This window comes from Durio zibethinus, chromosome 2 (assembly GCF_047325235.1).
Source record: "Durio zibethinus cultivar Kanyao isolate XHJ-2024 chromosome 2, ASM4732523v1, whole genome shotgun sequence".
In the NCBI taxonomy this organism is placed as follows: Eukaryota; Viridiplantae; Streptophyta; class Magnoliopsida; order Malvales; family Malvaceae; genus Durio; species Durio zibethinus.
The window spans coordinates 34,820,886-34,839,651 of NC_143163.1; the positions used below are offsets into that span (position 1 = coordinate 34,820,886).

An 18,766-nucleotide genomic window follows, 5' to 3' on the forward strand; every position below is an offset into this window, starting at 1 on the left:
CTTCTTCCATCCTTTGATCCAATATCAACCGTTGATCTTGTCAACGGTCCTGATTAATATTTGATATTTGTACGTTGATCTATAAATTAAACCTCAATTCCGTCTTGACCGTAGATTTAGTATCATAACTTTGTGTATTTTCTCTCAGAAAACTGAAAAAAAAAAAAAAGCAAACAAATTCAATCAATAATCTGTGATCAAAAGGCTGGCAATAATGGTGAAGGTATATCCATATTTTTGCTTCTTGTTCTTCTTCTTTTTTCTGCGTTGAAAAAGTTATACAGCTTTTTTTTTTTTTTTGTATTTTTAAAATTTTAGGAGGTAGAGTCTGAGAACAAGAATCAAGGCCTGAAACACCTGGCCTTCGTGAGGGTGGCTGCGATCCACGCGCTGGTTTGCGTGTCGAATCTTTACGAGTACGGCAAACAAAACTCCGGGCCGTTAAGATCCGCTGTTGGGACCGTCGAGAATGCCGTTACTACCGTCGTTGGTCCCGTGTACGAGAAGTTTAAGGACGTTCCAGATCATCTTCTTGGCTTTCTTGATAAGAAGGTTACGGTTTTTATAATTTCCTGTTTGCATAAAAAGTTACTGAAAATCACTTTTTCGCTTGTTTAGTTTCATTAATTGATTCTGCTATTTTCTGAATTAAAATTTTATAATTCTGCTTTTTAAGAAATCCTCTCGTTTCCTTCAATTTTCTGATGTAACGATTAATTGAAATAACTACAGGTAGATGAGGCTTCACACAAATTTTATGAGCATGCACCACCCGCAGCTAAGCTTGTGGTAAGCCAAGCCCAAGATTTGGTTCACAAGGCAGCACAAAAGGCTCAGAAACTAGTAGACGAGGCTCGAACCAATGGACCGCGAGGAGCTTTGCATTACGCTGCGGCAGAGTACAAGCAGTTTCTTCTCGTGAACTCAACCAAGTTGTGGGTTAAACTGAATCACACCTCAGCTTTCCACTCGGTGGCAGAGAAGGTTGTTCCTACAGCGGCTAATTTGTCTGAGAAGTATAACTATGTAGTTAAAGACAGGAGTGGGAAAGGTTATCCTGTCTTTGGGTATTTGCCTCTAATTCCAGTTGACGAGTTAAGCAAGGCAGTTAAGAAAGCTGAAGCAAAGGACAAAGGGCATGTAGATGCTGATACTTCATAAATCAGATTCAGATTCTGATTAGGGAGTTTTATTTCTTTTATCTTATTTGAAATGTGCTTTTATTTTGTGCGTCTCTGGTCTGGCTAAATCTAAGTGATTTGTGGGTGTTTCTGTTATTTCGGGCATGTAGAGGCAATGTGGATGATATAAATAGTCAGCCATTGTAAATTGTATGCATATATGTTAACTCTTTGCAACATGAATGAAGATGAATTGTTCATTTAAGTGCTGCCAATTTGATGTTTACTCTTTTGGTTATATGGCAGAGCTGGGTCCATTTAGAAATTGGATTACCTAATATTGCTTCAAGTTTCTTTTGAAACGCTCATATAGCTGGTGACTCAAGTAGGGCATTCTTTTTGAGGCATTATATTAATGGAGGCAACCTATTAGAGGCACCAAACCCAACAGAAAATGTGGATTCCGAGTTCAGATACCATCCCAACGAGTTACCAGTGTTTTGTGGTCATTTTTATGAACTTAAAACTGTACATACAGCGACCCGACTCTCAGAAGCTCGCTGCTTGTCCTGCCATCCCTGCTTACCCTTGATTTTAACAATTAACCACCCTCTTCAAAGAAGAAAAAGGGCAACAAAAGGTAGAAGAATCAGACATGGTGGCTACCGCAGCAAAAATTCACCAAAGTAAAGCATTGTTTATCTTGGCCTTTGAAATACATGGACAATTTTTTTCAACCATAAAGCAGTCTCAAAACATCGAAGCAATAATAAAAACAAGCTGACACTTTTTTAGCACAAAAGAAAGGAAATTCAAACAAACAGAAGATGCTTAAATGTCCACTCGCCATCTGCAGGCCAAGCTCCAAATCATCTCCCAATGGTTTCTGATTCCTGCATCGATGAAAACATAATAAAGTAATTACTTCATGATTGGATATAATAATTTTGTATAGTTACTTTTCATTTAGTGTCTCCGTTGATCTGGAACCACTCTTAACACAAAAGTCCACTACTGTTACTGTATAAGAGGTCAAAAAAATAGAACTAAGGAATTCCTTTTGCAACCATTAGCTTGCATCACTCTTGTTAAATAATTGAGAATGAAATCTAAAACTTCTGTGCAAGCAACACATTCTAATTCACAGTTTTCAAAGTAATGGCAAATGGTTAGCATAGAGAAAAAAAATTATCATTCGTTGAGAATGTTTTCCAGCAGATTCAGGTTAAAGTTGGATGCAATTTTATCCTCGTCCTCTCATATAAAGAGCAAAGGGCAATCATTGTAATTGAACCAATTACGTGATATTTCCTTCATTCCAAAATTCTAAGCATCATAGAGAGTGCAAATAAGTTGGGAAGGGAAAGTCAGGGCACTGATTAGCAAGTCTACAATCATGATTATTAATCCATTAAAAACCCAGCGCAAAGTATTGCAATGTAGAGAAAGAGCACTTAGAAAACAATAATTAAGTTCTATCACCGTGTGGAAACCAGATTTGCTAAAACTGTCTATTATATTTCAACAAGTCTGGAATTTTGGCTCAAACCAAACACAGTTTTGACCTAAGCCAAATCAGGAAAACTTTCTCCTTTCCCAACGATCCAAAATCTAAATCGGTCCTAAAATTTCAATGTCATGATTAGAGCATTAAAATCCCAGCCTTCATATAGAAATACAAATACCATTCTCAATCTCCAATGCTCATAAACAATTTATTGCAAAAAAAAAAAAACTAGCCATACACAAAATCCAACAGTTAGTGAATAATCAAACCTCAGTTTCGTTTGGAGGAGGAGGCATAGCTGTCTTCAAGAAGGTCATCATAAGGATCCCTGCGGCCGGGAGCTTGGCTAATCTGAGCATCCCTAAAGAGCTGGGAATTGTGGCGTTCAAAAGTCCAAAATCCATAAGGTCGCAGAGGATAACTCCACATCTCTTTGGTTTTTTGGCATCGATCCTTCCTCATGTAAAGGCGCTCCCTAAATTTTTTATCCCTCTCCTTCGGGTCCTCCATCATCCTCAATATCAAATTCTCTGCAAATTCCATTATGAAACCCATTTTCTTCTCTTCTCTTCAAGAGTTGAAACCCTAAGTTTAACAAACAACTCAATAAAAAATATACATCAAAGCTGAAGCCAAAAAAAAATCATTGTCTAATTTAATACTGTAATTAATCAAATCGAATGGCTACATGATGATTTAAAAAATGAGTAAGAGAGATAACCTGTTTGGAGATCAACAGGCCAGTAGCAGTCTTCAATTTGCCAAGGAAAGACAAAGAATAGCCAATGTATGATACGCGCAGAGAAATTAAGAGCCAAACTTGGGCTAAGCCTCAAGAACTCTGGATGTTGTTGTGACTAATCAGGCCTATATTCTTCAGATAGTGGGAGGTTTTGATTGGATCAGATTAAAAGGTTGAACTAAGCTCTCTGGACCTTAACATGGGCTAAGGCCCCAAAATAGTACATTGTTTATAATATTCAGGCCCTTTCAACTTTTAGTGTTAACTAAAAAAAATAGCCCTTAAACTTTTTTTTTTCTATTTTGATTTTTTATTATTAATGTATAATAAATTAATAACGTGTCTAAAATAATTTGCTATTGAGAGTAAGTCCTCGTTTGAATTCCACCGCAAATTCATTGTGATATGATTAACTTTATCATACTTTTAGTTGAATCCAAATGCTAACTTTAATGAAATCAAGTTAATATAAATTTGTCATTAAATTTTTTTTCAATTATAACTATAGTAACATTTTTTTTTTCAATTGCAATTACAATAAATTTTATTATTGTTTTCAATTTCATTGCAATCAATTTTACCGTCCATCAAATGGAGCTTAAGTCTCAGTGGCTTAAAGATGTAATGTGCCAAAGCATTTGCAAACTAAAGGGTCCAGGTTTCACTCACTTCCGCTAGGGGATGAAAGACAAGAATTTACTTTTTTTTCAGCATTACAATGAATTTACATTGGATATCTTCTAATCATGTACATAAACATATACAGAAAATTCGCCATATAGATGACACTCATCATAGTTGGAGTGAAGAAGGGAATAGCAATAATCACAGAAATAACAAGGATTCTCCCTCGCCCACTTTTCATCTGCACTTACTTTTGTACCTCTGTTAATCTTACATACATTGCATTTCTCAACACGTGGTCTTAGTTGAAAGATGATTATTGGATAAGCTGCTCCATTTTGTACATCCTCTGGATGAATCAACCATGTCCCTAATCACGGTTGTTTGTTTGCAGTCACCCTGCACCAGGTGATTTCATCATACAAAATATTAATACAAAAATTGAATTGAATAGAAGATGGTGCATAACAAGCATCATACAGCATTATCATTACCTCATGCCAAATTGAAATTCATGATTCTCAGAAAAAACAAATTGACAAGATGGATACCTCTACTTTTGAAGTTATTGTAAAATGAGGGAGCATAAAAAGCTATAGCTGGTGACAATATAGATATCCAGCACCAAGTTGAAACCTCAAGTCACAAAACCGTGTCTTGTACATGTCAACAGCTTTGAAGTGGGGCAATCTTCAAGATGTTGCACTGCCGAAAATTGCTTTGTGCTTTTGTTCCAGCTCACCAGCAATGATCCTTTCCCATTTTTTAAGAGCATCATCCCTCAAGTTTTTAAGCAAATCAAATATAGGTTTACTATAATCTATAGCAGAGGGATCTTTCAATCATTCAAAAACATACCCTACAGAAATAGAGCAGTCAATTAGATACTATAATAACAAAAATGTTTCACCACAGGATTGAAGTGAATGAACAGGGTTTCTTACTTCGATAAGGAAATAACCAGAAGGATCATGCAGGCCAGCCTTCTGCATCAGCTGGTCTGTCAAGCAATATATCTTGTCCTTGAGTTCAGACAAGGTTTGGCAGTCCAGGACCAAAAACTCTTGGATCTGCAAAAATCCAAGAAGATGTCAATATCACCAGATGGAAGGGGCAAAAGAACAAATGGTAAAAGGAATAATACTGTAAAAGTCGAATGTTAGCAGCATTATATATACTATACTAAGAGAACTTAATTTTCGATGGTTCTTATTTGTGCTAGGTAGGTATTTTCATGCATATAATAAAACATTATAGATTTCATCTACTGAAACTATCAGAAATTCAAGCAAGCAGAAGTTCATGTTCTTGATGGCTCATAACTCATAAGTAACAAATATAAGTGATTATAAAAAAAGAAAAATAAAAATCCAATACAAACAACTCATGGATTTAGAACATAGAGGCAAAGCACCATACCTTTGACCATTTTTGTATGTTATGGTAGACCTCAACACATAGAACAACTTCTGGGTATAACACTGGTATGTGCTCCTTAACATCCCATGACTTTACCTGTCACTCATCCAAAGGAAACAAGAAAGATTACTTAAGTATCATGAAAAATAAAAACACTATGCCGAAGCTTCAGTGCTAAGAAATGAGTGCCTCAGCACCTCTTAAAGATTCTCATCCTTGTATTATCTTAAATCACCAGGCAGGAAGGAAATTTTATTCAAACTGTATGGGTAGGCATCTAAAGTTTTGAATTAGAACACAAGTGGAATTTATCATCAATTCAAATTCATCTCTTAAAGTAACAAAGTTATTATAAGAATATCAATGTGCTGAATTCCAACCCACAAACTCCTTTTATTGAGAAAGTTCTATTAAAATTCAATTCGTTTGAGTACTTAGCAGTGGATGTCATCTAATGACATAGATAATATATTGTCAAGCGTTCTAGAGTTATCAAAGTATTAAACAAGTCAACAGCAAAATAGAGTCAGAATAAAGAAATGCTTTCTAGGACAAAGGTCGATACAAGTAAAATCTTAAAGCACCCACATCCTCAATTTCAGATTCTCAAAGTTAAATTATAAAACCATTCGCAATAAATACACTAAGAGAATGTTTCAGGCAAACCTTTCTAGACAAATTCTGAGACCAGAGGGATTTCATCCTTTCATTTTTATCGGAGATTGGAATGGCACAATCATTGATCTTGCTGATGGCAGTGAACCAAATTTATAGAAAATAATCAGCAAGAATCAGAAAAGATTTATAAATTAAAGAATGCCGCAGACAGATCTCAATACAAACCTCAAAGAATGCAACCCTGCTGTTGCTTTGTCTTCATCCTGCTTTTGTTTAATTTTTGCAAGTTGCTCCACCTTTTTTATATACATATTCTGGAAAAACAACAGCAACAACTTTTTTACTTTGTTAAGAAGGAAAGCGAACAGAGATTATGAGATATGTTTGTGATGGTTCTTTTATTCTTACAAGCAATCCACTTTTAAAGCATATACTAGCCAATAAAGCAATTGATGCAAAAACAGTTTAAATTTAGACTTTACACAGAAGAAAAAAAATGCAAATCATCAAGCAAGTAAATTAAACATTTAGCAAGAATGGTAAACATTTAGAATTTCAAAACATCAAATTCTCAAATTTCAACGTAATTAAAATAAGAATAGAATAATAAACTGTAACAATCAAATCTGATTATATCATAATACTTTAAATAAAAAATTCAATCTGATCACTACCGTATGTCAACAAGACAATTATTTTCTTTCCTTATCTTTCGCTTCTTCAAGGCATTCTTCTTTTCCATTGCATCTCCTTCCAAATCAGTATCACAAGGACTCCCATTTGTGGACTCCATTGAAGTTGAAGTATTCCGTACTCCAGTGCTCTCTACAAGTGCAAGTTTGTTTCCTGACTTTCTACGATCACTGTTGTATAAATTGTACAGGTGAGTAAAACTAAAGCTGAAAGTGGATTGATATAGCTCTAAAAAACATGAAGATCGATATCTATAGCCAAGAAATAAAGAAATAACATAAGGTAAGGGCTTACTCAAGGATAAAGGAAGACGTAAGAAATAAGTATAGAAATCCCAAGATCAGAAATATATTTGAAGAATGCCAAAAGCTTTTATTTTTTATTTTTTATTATGAGCTGTATTCCAGATCAACTAAAAAGGCCAAAATGATTGACAAGAAATTAAACATATAGCTCACCCCAAATTGGAGCCGTTTTCTAAACGTTGAACATTATTTCCAATATGCTCATCCTCCTGCAACGAAACCCATAATTAAAATTTGAAAACAAACTAAACTAGAGCAATACTACTATACCCGTGGTAGTTACTTGACTCTAGCCTTCATTATAATAGCATCACATACCTTAAAAGCTTCCTTGAGAGCCATTTCTGCTAACTCTTCCTCCTTAAGAATTTTAAGGTCATCAACACTGAAAAGTGTATAATTAATAGTAAAAATGAATCAAAATCATAAGATTGGCAAAAATGAGAAGAGAATGCATTGTTTTAAGAACGAAGATAAAAAATTAAAAATTTAAACCAGCACTGAAAAAAATAATAATAAAAGGAGTGGAATTGAAGAAGGATACAGTAATACTAACCAAACACCCTCAGCATCAGTTAGTTGAGCTGAAATAAATTCAGCCTCTAATTCCTAAACAAAACCAAAAAAATAAAATAAAATTATACTGAAAACCATAAAGAGCAACGAGATGAGAAGTAACTGTGAAGGCTAAAGGAGAAACTGAAAAAAAAAAAGTAACCGATAGCAGAGAACTGTAAAAGATATGATTTTGGAAGAGAAAGTTGGTAATCCAAATGTAAAAGAATTTAGTACCGGAGTTCGTAAAGAAGTGAGTATTGAAACTCAGGTACGGTGGTGAGAGTACTTACGTGATTCGGATTATAAATGGGGCCACCCTTTGGGGTTGAGCAGTGTGCTTCCTCTTCTACCTTGTTCCCATTCGCCACCATTCTTTTTTCCTTCAAGCTTCTTTTTTTCTTCTAATTGTTTAAAAAAAAGAGGGGTGGGGGAGGAATCAATGTTCAAAAATAAATAAATAAATAAATAAGAGAAGTAATAAAGAAGTTAAAAAAAGAGGAAATCCAGCGAAATTGGATAATGCATGTGGAAACTGAATAGATTAAGAAAGTGTGAAACAAAGAGAGGGGCCAACAGAAAGGAAAAATGGAGGCATGGGCAGTGCGGTTGGGTGGCTTCGGCCTATTTTTTTGGTTCAATTAAGGTTGACGAAGAAGGCCCCAAGTGATCCAAACCAGATGATCTACATTACTAGTTTGGATTGTGACCCAATAGTTGTTTGATTTGGACCCAAATATGTTAGTAGGGGCAGTCAGGCAGAAACATAAACCCAACTATCAACTCTGCCGTCAAAGTAACCTGTCTAGTTTAGTCAGCTCACCGCACAAACCCTATGTCTAGTTTATAATAATAAGGACCTCAGGCAAAACTACATTTACTAGTACGCGTATTGATGAAATAAAACTTGAAATCCCTTAAATAAAATCTGAAACTTTTTGTGCCAATAAAAGTCCCAATCAGCTTAAGCAAATGAGTATCGATTCAACTGTTAAATGCAACACCTTTAAGCTATTCAAAATTAGGGTTTCCACAATCCCCTAATTTCAAAACTTTGTATCATAGAAATCCAATATATAAATAACAAACAGACCAAAACGAAATGATATATTAAGAGCTAGGAAAAACGAAGTTTAAAAGAGAGAGGAAGTGTTAATGTTGGGTTGTTTACTTTGTAGGGCCTATGCCTTGGCAAGGCCTTATAGATTTTATTCCTTTAGTTAAGTATAGAGAGTAAGAAGAATGTTATAATATATAGATTTGTAGATTTATTGTTAGATATTTATTAAAAAAGTTATTATCAAATTTTTTTATTTAGATGTAATTGATCACTTAATAAAATCTGTTTCATTTAAAAAAAAAATCTCAAGATTGATTTAGTTATCTTTTAATAGTAAATTTTGATTCACGAAACCAAATTTAAGGTTCGGAATATAATTACATGTGAAAATTATTATAATACCCTTATAACGTCCATCCAAAAGATAATATCAGTTTGATTTCAAATTATCTAAACTTTAAAATATTTTTATAATTTTACTAAATTATTTAATTATTGGAAACCAATCTTAAATTTGCTCCAATAGTTTGATAATAATTTAAAATAATTTTTTCACCTCGAGTATTCATGAAAATCAATGTCTCACTCTAAAGAAGTTTCGTCGTCGGGTTCATTAATATATTTTTATTCAAGAAAATAATTATTAAAATCTTTCAATAATTTATAAGATTTACTTTAATGCAGATTTTTTAATAGTTTAGTGAGATTTCTTTATAAATTTATTTTTAGAAAATGAATTAAATCTCTAAAACTTAATTTAATATGCAAATTCTCCAATAATTTGATATGATCAAAAAAATATTTTATTAGCAATAATTTTTTATGATAATTGATTTATGAGATTCTCTAATAGTTTGGTAAAATTTATAAAAAAATTTAAATTCATGAAATATTCTCCAATAGTTTAGTAAGATTTATGAATTTTTTTTAAAACATTTTTTTGTTATTATTTTTTATAAAAATAAATAAGTAAAATAAAATTTGTAAAGGTAAAAAAAAATAGATTGTTTAACTTAAAATAAGAATAATAATAATAATAATAATATGTAAAATAAAAGAAATCTAAAAATAAATAAAAATGAAAACAAAAAATAAAATGAAAAAAAAAAACTTATAAAACATGTTGGACCTGGAAACAGGTCACGTATGGATTTTCATAGGTTATGTGGTACCTCTTATACAAAATGATGTCGTTTTCTGTGGGTATAGAAGCCCAATTTTCAAGCTTTCCTTTAATCTGCCTTAAACATTTTCTCTCTAATTTTTTGTTTGTTTTACTTCTCTAAAATCACAAGTTTCAATTACTAAAAACTGGGTTTAATCATCGGTTTTTGAAAACTCACTAGAATTTGACCAAAAACTTCAACTTTGGCTAAAAACTTCAATCGAAAAATTCAAATGTTATTCCTAAACCCAGATTTTTAGATTTTTTTAGAAAAAATAATTTTTCTAAATAAAACCAGTAATCAAATCCTTGTGATACGTAACCCTAGAAGCAATTTTCACATAAAAAAAAACTCATAACTACAAAAATCTATTAGCAAAAAAAAAATTTCATCACGTTAAAAGCCTTTTTTTTCTCTCCCCTTTCTGTGTGATTTAGGGTGATCTTTATAGGCTTTTTTAATCAAAATTTTAGGGTTTTAATTGAATAGATCAAATCTGCCATATTTGATTAGGATTTTATTAATTAAGAAAAAATCAATCCTGTCAAATTTAATCTCATTTACTACATGATTTGATCCAGAGCTTTGATTGTAATCAACATATAATTTTGTTTCCAATTTTTAGCTTCTTACAGGATTAACCAAAAAACTTGATTTCATTTTCTTTTTTTTTTTTTTAAGGTTTTTATAAAATAGACAAAACAAAAAAAATAAAAATAAAATAAATAAATAAATTACTAGGTGATAGCCCATATTAGAATAACCCGAACAAAAAAAAGCCTTTAGTTGGGCTCAAAATCTAAATTACCTATTAGAGTAGGCTTAGTCAAAACCTAAAAGGTCCGATAGACGTTTTAAAGGCTGACTGTCCTAATAATCAAAAATTTTGTGCAAGCCTAGACGAAAAAGGGTGTCTACAGCTATCCCTATTTGTATATTTCTATTAAATATGAATGATGTAAAGATAAGGACAACCATTAAGTCCAGTCCAAGAACCTTCTAAATAGAGGCATGCATTTTTTATAAAAAAATTGAAGAATTCCTCTAAACAGAGGCATGCATTTTAAAAAAAAAAATTTAATTCCTTTAAACAGAGGCTAAACAATTTTAAAACGAGAATATGTTCCTTTAAACAAAGGCCAAACAAATTTAAAATGAGAATGGGCTCCTTTATTCAGAGGCTAAACAATTTTAAAATAAGAAATAGGCTTATTTATTCAGAAGCTAAATAACTTTAAAATAGGGAACAGACTTCTCTGAGCAAAGGCTAAACAACTTTAAAATAAGAAATAGACTCATTTATTTAAAGGCTAAATAACTTTAAAATAGGAAATGAGCTCCTTTATTCAAAGGCTAAACAACTTTAAAATAGCCTTTTAACTAGAGGCGAGGATTTAGAATAGCCTACCTCGATGATCATTTCTCTGTTATGATCAAAATCTTTGCATTCATTTTCTTTATGCTGGATTTAGGATGTTATTATATAGAATGAATATCCATGAATGCAATGCATGTAGTGCAAATGAATTATCAATTATGGTACACAAATCCTCAAAACTTTTTTTTTTATTCGAACCCTTCATGTCTTCAACAATAGGAATAAAATCAACTCCATTCTTAAAATTGACATTCGTATTTTGGAATAAAAGTTTGTACCAGGTTTTGAAAGTTTTATCTCTTGCCTACATACCTTTCACCTCTTTTAATGTAATACATAATATTCTATGATATTAATCAATTATCAACCGTTATCCCAAGTTTATGACATATAAGATACAAATCACACATTTCTCTTATTTATTGCAAAGCATTTAAAAAAAATGCATAAATTGAAAGTGAAATATAAATAATGAACATTTTTATTTGAAAAAGAAAATAGGTTACAAATGATGACCATTTGGGATAATTTTGTTAATTGGATATAGTAAAGGTAAACAAGGATTATTGTTTGGGGCAACAATGCTCCAAAATAAACATTCAAATAATCATGATAACAAATCCCATATTCTTTCCAAAAACTCAATCATGCCATGCCCTCAGTACTTTAGAATTCTTTGAAGCATACTCGTTTTCATTTCAGACTTCATGATCCTCAAACAATATTGTACTCATCTTATCTAAATCATTTTTTTAGGTTTTCAACTTAAATAAACCCTTATTTAGTCTAAATCATCCTTTCGGATTTTTGATTTAAAGTACTTTTTTGTAGTATCAAAATTTATGGGATTAAAAAAATCATCTCCATCTATCTCTGTTAAGATCAATGCTTCTCTTGAAAAAGCCCTTTTTACAACATACGACCTTTCCTAATTTGGTGTCCACTTTCTTTTGTTATCATGTTAGTTCAAAAGAATTCTTTTTAGAACCAACTTTTCTTTTAGAAATTAGTGAGATCAAACCTTTTTATCATGAGCTTTCATCATTTTTTTTTTGGTATAGTTGACCATGATATAAGGCTGCCAATCTCTTATCTTCAATGAAATTCAGTTACTTATAACAGTCTTAAATCCATTTAGTTTTTTCTATCCCTACTTCTCGTAAAACCCTCAAAGACAAAATTTTTATTGGTAATACAACCTTCATTCTATAAATGAAAGAAAATGAAGTTGCCTTAGTAGAAATGTGTATTATCGTTCGATAAGCATGTAAAGCAAAAGGTAATTTTTCATGCTAATCTTTATACATCTTAATCATTTTCTCCAAAGTTTTTTTTATGTTCTTATTTATAGCTTCTACTGCTTCATTCATCTTTGGATGATATGGTGTTGAATTTTGAACTTAGCACATATTTTTATATCATATTATTATTCAGATTCTTAACATTATCTGAGATAATCCTCTCAGAGAGTCCATATCTGCATATTATCTTTCTCTTGTTAAACTTGTAAACTACTGATCACGTCACACTTGCATACCTTAACCCATTTTGTGAAATAATCAATCATCACAAAATTGAATTCATTCCCATTTAATGCTTTTAGAGTAATAGGCCCAATGACATCTATACCTCACATAGATAACGACTAAAATGGTATCAAAATATGTAAAGCAGTAAGCGAAACATGTATCTTGTCAGCACATATATAACATTTATAACACTTTTGAACATAATCAATGTAATCAGCTTTCATTGTTAACCACTAATATCTAACTCTCATAATCTATCTCGTCATTATGTTTTCATTTGCATATGCTTCACACACTTCATCATGCACATCTTCAATAATTTTTTTTTACTTCAGTTACATCTACACATCATAATAACACTTGATCTCTACTTTTTTTATAAAGAACCTCTCCATCTAAGAAAAATCTCATAGCCAATCTCCTTAAGACTCTTTTATCACTTTTTGTTGTCAGATCTGAGTATTGTGACTTTTTAAATATTGTAGGATATCATGATACTAAGGCTTTCCATCTTTTTCCTCTTCTATATTGGTGCAATGTATTAGCATGTCTTTGACATTTAGCTTGCCGGGCTGAATCTCAATATTGTTATCAACCCGAATCATCGCAACCAAAGTGGCCAAGACATCTGCAATTTAATTTTTTCATGAGACAAATGTTCAAATTGGACTACTTCGACCTGCTTGTGCAATTCCAAAATGTACTTATGATTTAGGATAAGTTTCGAATATCTTATCTCTCATCCTCTCTTCAATTGATAGATAACTAATGCTAAATCCTCGAACACCTTTAGTGTTTTAATTTTTTTATCTGAAGCAGCTTGTAAACCCATAACACAAGCCTCATATTCAACCACATTATTGGTGCAATTGAAGTTTAACCTTGCTGTGACATGATAATAACATCCCTCAAGAGATATCAGAATTACCTTAGTTTATGCCTCAAGGCATTAACAGCCCCATCAAAGTACATTCTCCATGACTTCTCATTATCTTATTTCTCTAATTTTGAAACAACCATTAACTCTTCATCTGAAAAATCAAATTTCATTGGCTTATAGCTTTCAAAAGCACGTTCTGCAAGGAATTCTACGATGACACTTCCTTTAATTGCCTTTTGACTCATGTACATAATGTCGTACTCTGAGAGCATTACTTGTCACCTTGCAATCCTTCCTAATAATGATGGTTTCTAAAAAATGTACTTAATTAGGTCTGGTTAGCTATAAATAAAGTGGTATGGTAAAGCATATACTGCCTGAGCCAATTAGCTGTCCAAGACAATATACAACATATTTTCTCTAATAATGAATACTTTGACTCATATTCTATGAACTTCTTACTTAAATAGTAGATTGCTTTTTCTTTTCTACTAGAGTCATTTTATTACCCCAACACATATCCCATCGACTTCTCACATATAATTAAATACAGAATTAATGGTCTCTTTAGAATATATGATACTAGCACTAACAGGTATTGCTTAACCCTATCAAAAGCTTCTTGACATTCTTTATTCCTTTCACTAGAGCTGTTCTTTTGAAGGAGCTTAAAGATAAGGTCACATTTGAAGGTCAGTTGGGAAATGAATCTAAAAATGTAGTTCAATCTACCTCAAAAACCTCGGACTTCTTTTGGCATACTTGGAGGAGATAAATTTTGGATATCCCTTATTTTGTCTGGATCAACCTCAATTTCCTTTCACTAACCACGAAGCCTAGCAACTTCCCCGACTTGGCTCTGAATGAATATTTGGATGGATTTAACTTGAGCTAAAATTTTTTTAGCCTCTCAAACAATTTTCTAAGGTTAGCTATATGGTCTTCTCTTTCACGGGACTTTATGATCATATTATCTACATACACCTCGATCTCCTTATGCATCATGTCATGAAAGAGTATCACCATAGTCCTTTAATATATTGTTTTAGCATTTTTTAATCCAAAGGTCATGACCTTGTAATAAAATATACCCATATAGTTACAAATGTGATTTTTTTCATTTCATCTTGTGCCATTTTTATTTGATTATAACCTAAAAATCCATCCATAAAAGAAAACACAAAATGTTAGACTGTATTATCCACCAATGTATCAAAATGAGGTAGAAAAAAATTATCTTTCGAGTTAGCCCTATTCAAATCATGATAATCTACACATAATTGTACCTTTTTATCTTTGTTAGGAATAGGTACTACATTAGCCACCCACTTAGGATATTTGGCCATTTGTAGAAATCCTGTTTCACACTGTTTCTTCACTTTCTCTTTGATCTTTAAGAGTATCTCAGGCTTTATCCTACTTAATTTTGTTGAACAAGCCTACATTCGGGCTTAAAGGGTAGCCTATGTTCTACTATTTCAATACTAAGCCCTGGTATATCCTGATAAGAATAGGCAAACATATTTACAAATTCTCAAAGTAGATTCTTTAACCTTTGTTTATCAGTAAATGAAAGCAACATGCCAATCTTAACTTCCTTTTTGTTCTCATTATCCCCAAAATTGATCTTCTTAATAGTTTCCTAATGGGGCTCAATAGATATATTCTCATATTCAATCAGTCTCATTAGATTCGAAAATAAAGTATATTCTTCAGAGTCTTGAGCTATGGACATATTTCTCCGTTTATTAGGAAGCAACCACAGGGATGTGTCTACATGCGGTGTCCTCCACTCTATTGGTTCAGATCTCACACGCGTGAGGGGACGATCTGACATAAACCAAAATGGTTCAATCAGGAGTGAACAGACAATCTCGAAGACCAGGGATAATGGAAACACCCCCATCAGCAGGGCTGATGCTAGTGCCAAATTGAAATCATTCTTGTTTCCTACTTCATAGCAAGTTTTTACTCTGATTTGACAAGTATTTTACAGAGTGACTAAGAGGTTTCCCTTGTAATTATCAGCCAGTTGTTTCAAGAGAGAGCTTTGTCCTAGGAGGTGAGAACATTAGAGTGAATGAAAACTGCGATGAGCTAGACACTGTCGTGTATAGTAGACAATCCCACAATAAGCAAGGCAGGAAAGCAAGCATGGTATGCTTTAAATCCATTGTAGTTTACTGACTGCATGAAGCTCCAGCAGTGGTTAAAATTCTACGCTTCCTCGTACGTTGGCTCTTACCATTTTTATTCTTTGGCAGGTGAAGGAGCCTATACTTCAGTACATGAAGCGCCAGAAATCTCAGGTTGTTTGAAAGGCATGAGGAATGTGATGCTAATGCGTGAACCAAACTCAAAATTGCTTGGTGAACTTCCTTAATAAGTAAATCATAGACAAGTTACTTCCTTTTTTTCAGATAAGTAATAATTTCATTATCCAAGAATTAGTCACTGCTGCCAATGACAGTTACAGAAGCATCAAATGCAACAATTCAGGAAATTACTATGCAAACATATAGTTACTTAGACACCATCTCTCACGTGCCTCCTTATTAATATGATGGAAAGCACCATTCTTTAATCCGGCCAATCTCATTCTGACAACATCCTAGATCCATCCTAGATCTGCCTCAAAGCCAGCTCTCGTCAGCCTTTTATTCCTTCCTGCCAGATCAGATAAATGTAAGCCCCCCAAGTCAAACGCATTAGAACAGATACTAGTGCCTTTACTCGAAGTCTGCCAACAGCCCATCGAAGTTCATCTTCCCAATCAGCTACTTCCTTATGCAGGTTGCAAAGATGCAGAATTGAATTGCTGCCATACAAACTTAGAATATCTGCAACTGAAGAAAATGTGATTCCTATTCTCCATCCCCTGCCTGCATAAAACACAACCCCATCAGTAGAAATCCCCCAAGAGATCAGCCTAACCTTAGTAGGGAACCTATTAAGGATGGTCATCCACGCAATGATAGCATGCTTGGGAAAATGAAGTTTGCACCTGATAAGCCTGTGCCAGCAACCTTCATCTGCTTAGGCCGTAGCTCATCCCAGACGATGACAGTGGAGTAGCCAGAGCCATAAGTGGTTCGAACTACTCCATTCTGTCTGTTGCAAGAATCTGGAAGCAATGTTCCTTATCTGAAAATCACTTTTTCTCTTGTTGAATTTCATTAATTGATTCTGCTATTTTCTGAATTGAAATTTATAATTCTGGCTTTTTTCGAAATCCTCTCGTTTCCTTCAATTTTCTGATGTAACGATTAATTGAAATAACTGCAGGTAGATGAGGCTGCACACAAATTTTATGAGCATGCACCACCAGCAGCTAAGCAAGTGGTAAGCCAAGCCCAAGATTTGGTTCACAAGGCAGCACAAAAGGCTCAGAAACTAATAGACGAGGCTCGAACCAATGGACCGCGAGAAGCTTTGCACTACGCTGCAGCAGAGTACAATCAGTTTCTTCTCGTGAACTTAACCAAGTTGTGGGTTAAACTGAATCACACCTCAGCTTTCCACTCGGTGGCAGAGAAGGTTGTTCCTACAGCTGCTAATTTGTCTGAGTTTTACTGTTTTGGGCATGTAGAGGCAATGTGGATGTTATAAATGGTTGGCCATTGTAAATTGTATGCTTATGTTAACTCTTTGCAACGTTCATCTTCCAATGGTTTCACATTATTCCTGCATCGATGAAAACATAATAAAGTAATTACTTCAAGATTGGATACAGTAATTTGTATGTTTACTTTTCATTTAGTGTCTCCGTTGATCTGGAACCACTCTTCTAAGGAATTCGTTTTGCAACCATTAGTTTGCATCACTCTTGTTAAATAATTGAGAATGACATCTAAAACTTCTGTGGAAGCAATACATTCTAATTCACAGTTTTCAAAGAATAATGGCAAATGGTTAGCATACAGAAAAAAAAATTATCATTTCTTGAGAATGTTTTTCAGCAGATTCAGGTTAAAGCTGGATGCAATTTTCTACTCGTCCTCTCATATAAAGAGCAAAAGGCAGCCTTTGAAATTGAACTAATTACATGACATTTCCTTCATTCCAAAATTCTAAGCATCATAGAGAGTGCAAATAAGTTGGGAAGGGAAAGTCAGGATACTGATTAGCAAGTCTACAATCATGATTATTAATCCATTAAAAACCCAGTGCAAAGTATTGCAATGTAGAGATAGAGCACTTCGAAAACGATAATTAAGTTCTATCACCGTGTGGAAACCAGATTTGCTAAAACTGTCTATTATATTTCAATAAGCCTGGAATTTTGGTTCAAACGAAACAGAGTTTTGACTTAAGCCAAATCAATAAAACTTTCTCCGTCCCAACGATCTAAAATCTAAATCGGTCCAAAACTTTCAATGTCATGATTAGAGCATTAAAATCCCAGCCTTCATATAGAAATACAAAAACCATTCTCATTCTCCAATGCTCATAAACAATTTATTGCAAAAAAAAAAAAAACTAGCCATACACAAAATCCAACAGCTAGTGAATAATCAAAACTCAGTTTCGTTTGGAGGAGGAGGCATAGCTGTCTTCAAGAAGGTCATCATAAGGATCCCTGCGGCCGGGAGCTTGGCTAATCTGAGCATCCCTAAAGAGCTGGGAATTGTGGCGCTCAAAAGTCCAAAATCCATAAGGTCGCAGAGGATAACTCCACATCTCTTTGGTTTTTTGGCATCGATCCTTCCTCATGTAAAGGCGCTCCCTAAATTTTTTATCCCTCTCCTTTGGGTCCTCCATCATCCTCAATACCAAATTCTCTGCAAATTCCATTATGAAACCCATTTTCTTCTCTTCTCTTCAAGAGTTGAAACCCTAAATTTAACAAATAACTCAATCAAAAATATATATCAAAGCTGAAGCAAAAAAAAATCAATGTCTAATTTAATACTGCAATTAATCAAATCGAATGGCTACATGATGATTTAACAAATGAGTAAGAGAGAACCTGTTTGAAGATCAACTGGCCAGTAGCAGTCTTCAATTTGCCAAGGAAAGATAAAGAATGGCAAATGCATTATAGGCGCAGAGTAATTAAGAGCCAAACTTGGGCCAAGCCTCAAGAACTCTGGATGCTGTTGTTAGTATTCAGGCCTAGATTCTTCAGATAATGGGCGGCTTTGATTGGATCAGATTAAAAGGTTGAAC

The 18,766-nt window shown here is 33.4% G+C and overlaps 2 protein-coding genes and 2 pseudogenes across 7 annotated transcripts; 1 reads left to right on the forward strand and 3 right to left on the reverse strand.

Moving 5' to 3' along the window:
* The first annotated feature begins 112 nt into the window (after positions 1-112).
* LOC111317995 (REF/SRPP-like protein At1g67360) lies at positions 113-1,386 on the forward strand (annotated as a pseudogene). The gene is made up of 3 exons (XR_016333069.1): positions 113-223; positions 319-552; positions 733-1,386. The product of XR_016333069.1 is annotated as an REF/SRPP-like protein At1g67360 (transcript).
* Positions 1,387-1,798: 412 nt separating this feature from the next.
* On the reverse strand, positions 1,799-3,493 carry LOC111317996 (uncharacterized). 2 transcript variants are annotated; one of them, XM_022920589.2, is made up of 3 exons: positions 3,350-3,493; positions 2,898-3,213; positions 1,799-2,014 (listed from the first exon to the last, which is right to left on the reverse strand). In XM_022920589.2, exon 2 carries the CDS (start codon positions 3,181-3,183, stop codon positions 2,899-2,901), a length of 285 nt encoding a protein of 94 aa, XP_022776324.1. In that variant the 5' UTR covers positions 3,184-3,213; positions 3,350-3,493; the 3' UTR covers positions 1,799-2,014; position 2,898. The 2 variants fall into 2 exon arrangements, with proteins under 2 accessions (XP_022776324.1, XP_022776325.1); XM_022920590.2 differs by lacking the exon at positions 3,350-3,493 and having other exon boundaries at positions 2,898-3,318.
* Positions 3,494-4,550: 1,057 nt separating this feature from the next.
* Positions 4,551-8,359, reverse strand: LOC111317487 (snRNA-activating protein complex subunit-like; annotated as a pseudogene). The gene is made up of 10 exons (XR_016333323.1): positions 7,878-8,359; positions 7,586-7,638; positions 7,348-7,414; positions 7,183-7,238; positions 6,706-6,894; positions 6,257-6,397; positions 6,080-6,161; positions 5,414-5,509; positions 4,939-5,064; positions 4,551-4,853 (listed from the first exon to the last, which is right to left on the reverse strand). The product of XR_016333323.1 is annotated as an snRNA-activating protein complex subunit-like (transcript).
* Positions 8,360-16,046: 7,687 nt separating this feature from the next.
* LOC111317489 (uncharacterized) lies at positions 16,047-18,693 on the reverse strand. Of its 3 annotated transcripts, XR_016333086.1 has the most exons (4): positions 18,567-18,693; positions 18,087-18,433; positions 16,602-17,281; positions 16,050-16,479 (listed from the first exon to the last, which is right to left on the reverse strand). XR_016333086.1 is itself a non-coding variant. In XM_089753388.1 (3 exons), exon 2 carries the CDS (start codon positions 18,401-18,403, stop codon positions 18,119-18,121), a length of 285 nt encoding a protein of 94 aa, XP_089609514.1. In that variant the 5' UTR covers positions 18,404-18,433; positions 18,567-18,693; the 3' UTR covers positions 16,047-17,281; positions 18,087-18,118. The 3 variants fall into 3 exon arrangements, 2 of the variants coding, with proteins under 2 accessions (XP_089609514.1, XP_022775656.2); XM_089753388.1 differs by having other exon boundaries at positions 16,047-17,281; XM_022919921.2 differs by lacking the exons at positions 16,050-16,479; positions 16,602-17,281 and having other exon boundaries at positions 17,983-18,433.
* Positions 18,694-18,766: the final 73 nt, after the last annotated feature.